General features: G+C 60.9%; 1 protein-coding gene across 1 annotated transcript; it reads left to right on the plus strand.

The window, feature by feature from the left end:
* Positions 1-550: 550 nt before the first annotated feature.
* BARHL1 (BarH like homeobox 1) lies at positions 551-7,168 on the plus strand. Its single transcript, XM_015594129.1, has 3 exons — positions 551-1,016; positions 4,955-5,177; positions 6,862-7,168. The coding sequence occupies exons 1-3, from the start codon at positions 551-553 to the stop codon at positions 7,166-7,168; spliced, it is 996 nt and encodes a 331-aa protein (XP_015449615.1).
* The last annotated feature ends 454 nt before the right edge of the window (positions 7,169-7,622 follow it).

Genomic DNA, 7,622 nt, shown 5'->3' on the forward strand with positions numbered 1-7,622 from the left:
GCCGCGGGCCGCCGCCGCCGCCGCCGCCGCCGCCGCTATCCGCGGTACTGACGCCGCGAGGTGCGCCTCGTTCCTCCGGCTGGTAGCGCGCTGCTATCCGCGGTGCTGACACCGCTGCCTTCCGTTCCGCCACCGCTCGCCTGGAGGAAGCGCGCGGCTCGGATTTTTCAAAAGCCGTTCTTTATTTAGATCCCAACATCCTCGCATCTCTTCTGTACCGGAGGAGCTCTCAGGCCGTCCGTCTCCCCCTTTGCTCGCCCCAACTTGGCGCACCCTCCCTCCCGTTCCTCCCTGACACTCCCACCACCCCCCCTCGGCTCGGCGGCTCCGCGCGATGCTGCAGAAGACGCGCTGAGCCCTTTTGGATCTAATGCGCAGAGGAGGTTGGCCCACAGCTCCTGGGCTCCCCCGAGGCTGAACTCCGTCCAAGGTGCCCGCAGGCTCCCTGCCCGCCTTCCCCATGCCAGCCCGCAGCTAGGGGCAGGGGCAGCGGCGGCTGGGGTTGGGGGTGGGTGGGGAGCTTTTGGGGAGGACAGGTCGCAGCTTGGCTATGGAAGGCTCCAATGGCTTTGGGATCGACTCCATACTCTCCCACCGTGCAGGCAGCCCCGCCCTTCCCAAGGGGGACCCCTTGCTTGGGGACTGCCGCTCGCCCCTGGAGCTTAGTCCGCGGTCCGAGAGCAGCAGCGACTGCTCTTCGCCGGCCTCACCAGGAAGAGACTGTCTGGAGACGGGCGCCCCGCGGCCTGGAGGGGCGTCGGGCCCAGGTTTGGACTCTCACCTGCAGCCTGGGCAGCTCTCAGCCCCAGCCCAGTCACGCACAGTGACCTCCTCCTTTCTGATCAGGGACATCCTTGCCGACTGCAAACCACTCGCGGCCTGTGCACCCTATTCTAGCAGCGGGCAGCCGGCCGCCCCTGAGCCAGGGGGCCGTCTTGCAGCCAAGGCCGGGGAGGACTTTAGAGACAAACTGGACAAAAGTGGCAGCAACGCCTCGTCAGACTCCGAGTATAAAGGTAAGAAAATGGGAGGCGGAAACTTGGGGGCTATGCTATATTTCTAAAAACTGGCATTAAAACTTGAGTGCACACATGCGGGGACACGCACATGCTCGCTCGGGGCTCCCCCGGGGCGCAGGCTGAGCACTCGGTCTTGTCTGAACCTTTCGGCCGGCCCGTGGCTATGCCTTTCAGCAACAAAGACTCCAATGGAGAGAGTGGGGAGAGGGCTACGCTGTGCCCCAGGACAGAGTCCCCCAAAATGCACAAGGCAAACTTTCTAAAATTCACCTGGGGCTACCCTTCCAGAGGTGCTGGCGGGCAGGAGAAAGTTCCTATCCGGCCAGTGGCTAACTGAGCACAGACTTTGTGGAAACGACGGAAGTCCCAGTGGGTTCTGCTTGAACGCCCTTTTATTTTTATAAAGGTGAAAAACTAACAGGAAATTTCAGCTGGAGCCTTGAGAACAGTGAGAACGTTCCGCTCTTTAATCTGAATTTCCAGAAGGGAGGAGAAACTGGACTTTCCCTCCCACTGGGCCCAGTGAGATCTGGGCCCTGGGAATCGTAGAAAAGAAAGGTTTGCTTCAAAGTAGAAACAACAGGCAGGCGGCTGCCTGGACGCAGGTCCAGAGGTCTGGCGGAAAGGGGGAACCTGCACCCACCCAGCGGTGCTCACCGAATTTAATTCTTACGTGCACTGAGCAGTCGATGTCAGGTTGTGTGGGACCCAGAGGTTCCCAAGGAACCAACCCCCACTCCCCTCGGCCGGGGTCACCGCCCTTCGCTCCCTTTTCATCTCTGTGAAGCTTTTCGTAGCTGTTGTTCCCTTTTATCCCGTCTCAACCAGGGAACCGAGATCCGGATTAAGAGGAGAGGGAGAAGGGAGACAAGAAAGAAGGAAGAGAGGATAGAAGGAAGAAGGGAAGAAGGAAAGAAGGCGTTTCCTAGTTCTATTTCTCACCCCCCGCCGCCGCCTCGATTTCTCCCGATGCTAGCTCTTTGGCGGGGCCAGAGGCACGAAGAAGTCAGGAGGCAGCAGGGGACGCAGTGCCAGGGCTTTGCGGGGAGAGCCCAGTGGACCCATCCAGCAGGAAACGAGGGGCTGTCAGAGGCCATTCAGAGCTCGCTCTCGGCCTTATAATTAATTTCTGGAACCCTTTTCATGAGACAAAACTTCCCTATAAAGGCGACTGCTTTATTGACTTGGGGCCCTGCACCTCCTGGCCCCTATTTGTACTAAGTCTTCGCAAAAATTTAGCAAGGCTCATTTAACACTCTTCTTCTGACCAAGAATTCGTTTTGAGATATGCCCTGACCTCAAAATGAAACTCATTTGGGGCCTCGCCCCACACTTCACTGCCCTCTGCTTCCCCACGGGCCGGCCGAGCCGCCTTCAGCTTTGCTGGGCCAGTCGTGCCTGAAGAAAATGGGCAGGTGGAGCACAAGCAGCCAGGAAGCAGGTCTAGAGGCATGCGGGCCAGCCACCCCTGCTTCTGCCCCTGGGGGCTGTCGACAGAGGCAAAGGAAACTCGTCCCGGAGAAAGGCAGGCGTAGGGGAAGGGTGAGGAAAGCAACACGAATATATATTTGTAACATCGTTTTATTTCTGTAATTCTCAACAACAACACACCCCAGCTTTGTGGTCCCCGACATCGCATGCTAACTAACGTCTGGTGCTGGTGCCGGTGAGAGAGTCTGGTTCGTCAGCTTTTATTTCTTTGCCCTTAGGTGGGATTTTGAGGAGAGGTTTCGTTTAAGATAATTGGAATATCAATTTCCTTCTCCTGTCCCTGATGATATCTGATCCGGGAGGCAATGAGGGCCGGCTGTCCCCATATCGCTTAAATAGGTTTATAGCAGAGGGAGGTGCAAGGTCTCCACCCCCAGCCTTAGGCGCTGCCGCCTTTGCGCCTGCAAAGCCCCGGGCTGGGAAAGGAAGTGGGGACATCCGCGAGTCCGTGTCTGGATGTTTCTCAAACATGGAGGCAACTTTCAGAGGGCCGAGTTACGCTGGAAGTCTGGCTGAGTTACATGGAAGCCTAACCGTCTCTGCGAGGCAGACACACTGAGCCAGTCTGGGTAGGCTTCGCCCCGTCCACCTTCCACGCTAAGGAGTGTTTTCCCCAAGGAGGGCGTCCAGAGGGATGCTCAGTCCGTCCCGAGTTTCTAGTACCAAAATAATATTTAAAGAAGCAAAACTCGGCTTTGAAGTAAGGCGGTCTGCCGCCACGCTGGCTGCTGGAGCCAGCCTCCGCTGAGAAACCGAGGCGGCTCTTTGCTCCAAGCTGGCGAGTGGGTGGTACTGGAACTCTGGAGTGCTGAGGTGCGGCCTCCAGACCAGGGTTGGGGGCCCCACGGAGTGAGCCCGTTCTGCAGGCTGAGGCCGAGTGGTTTGGAAGCTGCCTCTGAAGGATCCAGCCTGCGTGAAAGAGGGAGTAGAGACAAGCACCCCCCTCTCCCTGACACCACAGCTCAAACCCCCCTCCCCACCTCAGACCTCAGTCCCCAGAAGTGAGGATTTTCACAGTTAGTCTGGGCAATGAGGTCAAAAAATATTGAGTTTCCACAATATTAAGTTTGAGGTTCGGGTGACTGTTTCCTGGCACTGAATTAAACTTTACCTGCCGGCGTAGACAGAATTCGCCCTCCCCATCCCCACACACCTCCTCTCTCGAGGGGGCCAGGCCCCTACGTGGGGAGCCCAGGTGGGCAGAGAGAGGCCTGCGGGCCTGGGGTCGGCGGGTTTCTCCCCAGCAGCCTCTCCCCGCTCAGCCGCCTCCACGCGCCGGTGCGGTGCCCTCCCGGCCTCAAACCGCTGCCTTTCCGGTTGAAAATTCTCACTCCCTCGTGGCTCAATTAACCGGATTATTGTTTCCTACAGAGAGAAATCAACTCGCATTCAGCTGAACCCTGTCACTGCAAACGCCAGGCACAATGAAACTCACCATAAAGGAAAAATAGAGAATAAGAGTGGAGAAGCCCCAGCCCCAGGCCCAGCCCCAGCCGCCAGTTTTGGGGGAGGGGGGGGTTCTCTTTGGTCATATCTTCGCTTTACGAGAAGAAGGAGGGAGATCACCGAGCTCGTTCCGTTAAGCGCGCGCTTCTGGGCAGTCAACCCCGATCCGAAAGCGGTGGAGAAAAAGCCTGTGCAGTCCGCCCCCGCTGGGGTGTCCCCACGGAGGGGCGGAAACCCACGACCGCCACGCGGAGATGGTGGGAGCCACAGTGGGCATCGGACCCACAAAGGAAATAGACCTCGGCGATGCGCGCATCGCATCGAGGGGCAAACGCGTCGCTTGTTTTTCCAAGTGCTTCGCGCTCCGAGATCCGGCGGCGCTGGGGACTCGCCCCGGGCGCGCGCCTTTCCGCGCCGCGCACCGTTGTAGCTTAAGAATCGGGCAAATCAACATTATAGATTCGCATCCATATAGGGGCCAGGCGGGATGTGGTTGTAATTATTTGTCCTTCGGGACAGCGATTCGCTCTGGTGTGAACAGCTTTCAGTCCCTCCACGCGGGTTTTTCTCCCCAGACTCCAGCCCTCAGCTTCCTCCCTCCCCGACCCTGACGCGCGGCCGGAGAATGCGGAGGCGGATGCGGAGCGCAGCCCCGCACCCCTGAGCACGCACCCGCGCGGCCCCCCACTGCAACCCCTGGGGCCCTTTCCCCGGCGCGTAGACCAGGTCGCTTCGTTTATCCCTCCCCGGAGCGCGGCGGAGAGAAAGCGGGTTGAGTGCTTTCGGCTTTGGGTTATTTCTCCCGGTGGCGTCAGTCCTCCTGGGTCTAGGGGCCCCGAGGTCCCGGCTCCCAGCGGCTTTGCTGCGGCTCCCACACACTTGAAGGTGACGGGGCCATCAACATCCGGAGCCGCGTTTACGCGACTGCGACGGGCCAGCGGCCGCTGGGACGGGAGGGCGGCCAGGCCGGGCCCTGATGCGCCACTGTGTCTCCGCAGTGAAGGAGGAGGGCGACCGCGAGATCTCCAGCTCGCGGGACAGTCCCCCGGTGCGCCTGAAAAAGCCACGCAAGGCGCGCACCGCCTTCACCGACCATCAGCTGGCGCAGCTGGAGCGCAGCTTCGAGCGGCAGAAGTACCTGAGCGTGCAGGACCGAATGGAGCTCGCCGCCTCGCTTAACCTCACCGACACGCAGGTCAAGACCTGGTACCAGAACCGCAGGTGAGGCCCGGCTGCGGGGCGGGGGCAGAAAGGGCCCCTTCTCCTTTCCTAGCTGCCCCTCCATGGGGCAAGTCAACTGCCTGATGCAAGGGGAGGACCCCTGAGCTTTCGTTATTCTATAAAAGTGGAGAAACTGAGGCACCGAGGACAGAAGGCTTTGCCCCAAATCCACGATGAGAGAGACGGGATCAGACTGGTCCCCAGGGCCCAGTCGCCCCCTCCAGGACAGGTGGACAGATGCATGGGCCAGCGGAAGCCCAAGGCCTGCCCCCCTCAGCCTGGTCCTACCACCCCCACCTTGATCAGCCCTAGCCCCAGTCTGGGGGCTGCTGACTTCTCCCAGTGGACACCCCAGGCCAGGAGAGAGTAGTGGCCTGTGTCCAGCATGTCTTTTGGGCAGGACTGGTAGGCAGCCCGGGCTGATGTAGGCCAGCCCAGGCAGCTGTGGGGGTGGAGTGTGGGGAGGGCTCTGAGCTCCCCTGGGCCCCCTCAGCCTTTCTAGTACCCAATCCCAGGAGAGAAGCGGCCCAGCCCCAGCTCCTTGGGCGCTGGGTGACTGGGAAATTGATTTTGGGAACTGGTCTTGAAACTGGTGTTTTCTAATCTCCCTCCCTAACGCATTGGCCGGACGAAGATACATATATACAAAACACACACACATACCCACACGCTCGACCCACAGTCACACACACCGACACACACACGTCAACGCAACTCACACAGTCGGACGAAGCACACACCACAGTCGCTCCCACACTTTTAGCAGAGGCCAGAATGGTGGTGTCCATAAACAAGCCTCAGAACACATCGCCCCATTAATAATAAATACCGATTACTGCTCCGGGCATCAATAATTAAGGTCCGTTACAGTAATTACACAATTATGATGATGATGAATAATTCAGGGAGGGAAACAAGGAGTTGGTGTGGCTGAGCTGGCCTCTGTGGGACCTCGGGGGGCTGGCCCAGCCTCCTCCGCCAGGTGCACTCAGGGGCCAGGGCTGCAGCTCTGGCAATGCGCTGACTTCGACTTCCATGCACTCCCCAAACCCGGCCCACGCTCTGCCCCCGGCCTCCCCAATTCTCCGCGAGACAGGCCGCAGAGCTTGCCCCAGGTCTGGGACCTGGGTGCCACACAGACGGTGTGCGCAGGACGCGTGTCTTCCCTATTTGCCATCTCTGGCTGGCCTGTGCACTGCCACAGATGCGTGCCAACTGGGCTCCCTCGGAGGTGCTGGCCTCCGCCCCACCGTTGGTGCCACTGGGAGAAAGAACCGCGCCCCCGTCCACGGCTACCCCGACCGACCCCCAACCCCCGCTGTCCTCCGCACGGCGATCTCGCCCTCCCGGGTGTGCGGATTCGCAGGGGGAGCGAGGTTAGGTTCCGGCTTTGGGGCCAGACGGCCTGGCTTACAACCTGGGCTCTATGGCTTTCCAGACCATCTGGGAAAATGGCCTGCGCCTCAGTTTTCTTATCTGTGAAATGGGGATGAACGGCCGCGGGCCGTTTAAAGGAGCCAGTGCGTGTAACACGTGAGAGCGGCGCCTGGCGCTCCGTCATTAAATTAGCGTGGTCCCCTCCGCCGCCCTGGCGGCGCGCGCCCGGGGCCGAGCTCTCCGAGCCGCAGGGGGCTCCGCGCGCCGCAGGCCTGACCCGGCCGCGTGCATTTATTTCGGTCCCTAGGACTAAATGGAAGCGACAGACGGCCGTCGGGTTGGAGCTGCTGGCGGAGGCAGGCAATTACTCGGCTCTCCAGCGGATGTTCCCGTCGCCTTACTTCTACCCGCAGAGTCTAGTTTCCAACCTGGACCCCGGCGCCGCACTGTATCTGTACCGCGGGCCCAGCGCGCCGCCGCCCGCCCTGCAGAGGCCTCTGGTGCCCCGCATCCTCATCCACGGACTCAGACGTCCTTTCCCGGGGGCCCCCTGTCCGGCTCTCCCTGGCCCCTCGGCCAGTGTCCCCCGAAGGGCCCAATGCCAAGTCTACTGAGGCCCGGACCCCGGACCGAGTCTCCCTAACCGTCGCCGGCGTCCTCTCTCCCGGCCACTCCATCTGGGGGCCACTTCCACCCGCGGATGTACATACATTACACCCCTGCTCCCGCCGGCCCTCCTAGGCGCCCGCTTGCCCCGCCCGGGAGCAGGCCGAGGCGCCCCCCATGCTGCACTGGCTCCCCCTCCCCCTCCATGCTCCAGCTGTACACCAAGCCCCTCCCCGCACCCCTGACCGGCGGAGGGGAGTGTGGAGACCCCCACTCCGAGCGCCCGGGGCCGGCGCAGAGCTGTACATACGGTGCGCAAAGTGTATATGAAGTTATTTATTTGTGACCCATGAGCCCGTGACCGTGTCCGTGAATCAGTGAGTCTGTGGCCTGTGCCCCTCCCCCTCCCAGACGGGGCAGGGAGGGGCCGAGGGGGCTTGCCCGCCCACCCCGACCCCCAGC

The sequence above is a fragment of the Pteropus alecto genome, unplaced genomic scaffold (assembly GCF_000325575.1).
Source record: "Pteropus alecto unplaced genomic scaffold, ASM32557v1 scaffold67, whole genome shotgun sequence".
Taxonomy (NCBI): Eukaryota; Metazoa; Chordata; class Mammalia; order Chiroptera; family Pteropodidae; genus Pteropus; species Pteropus alecto.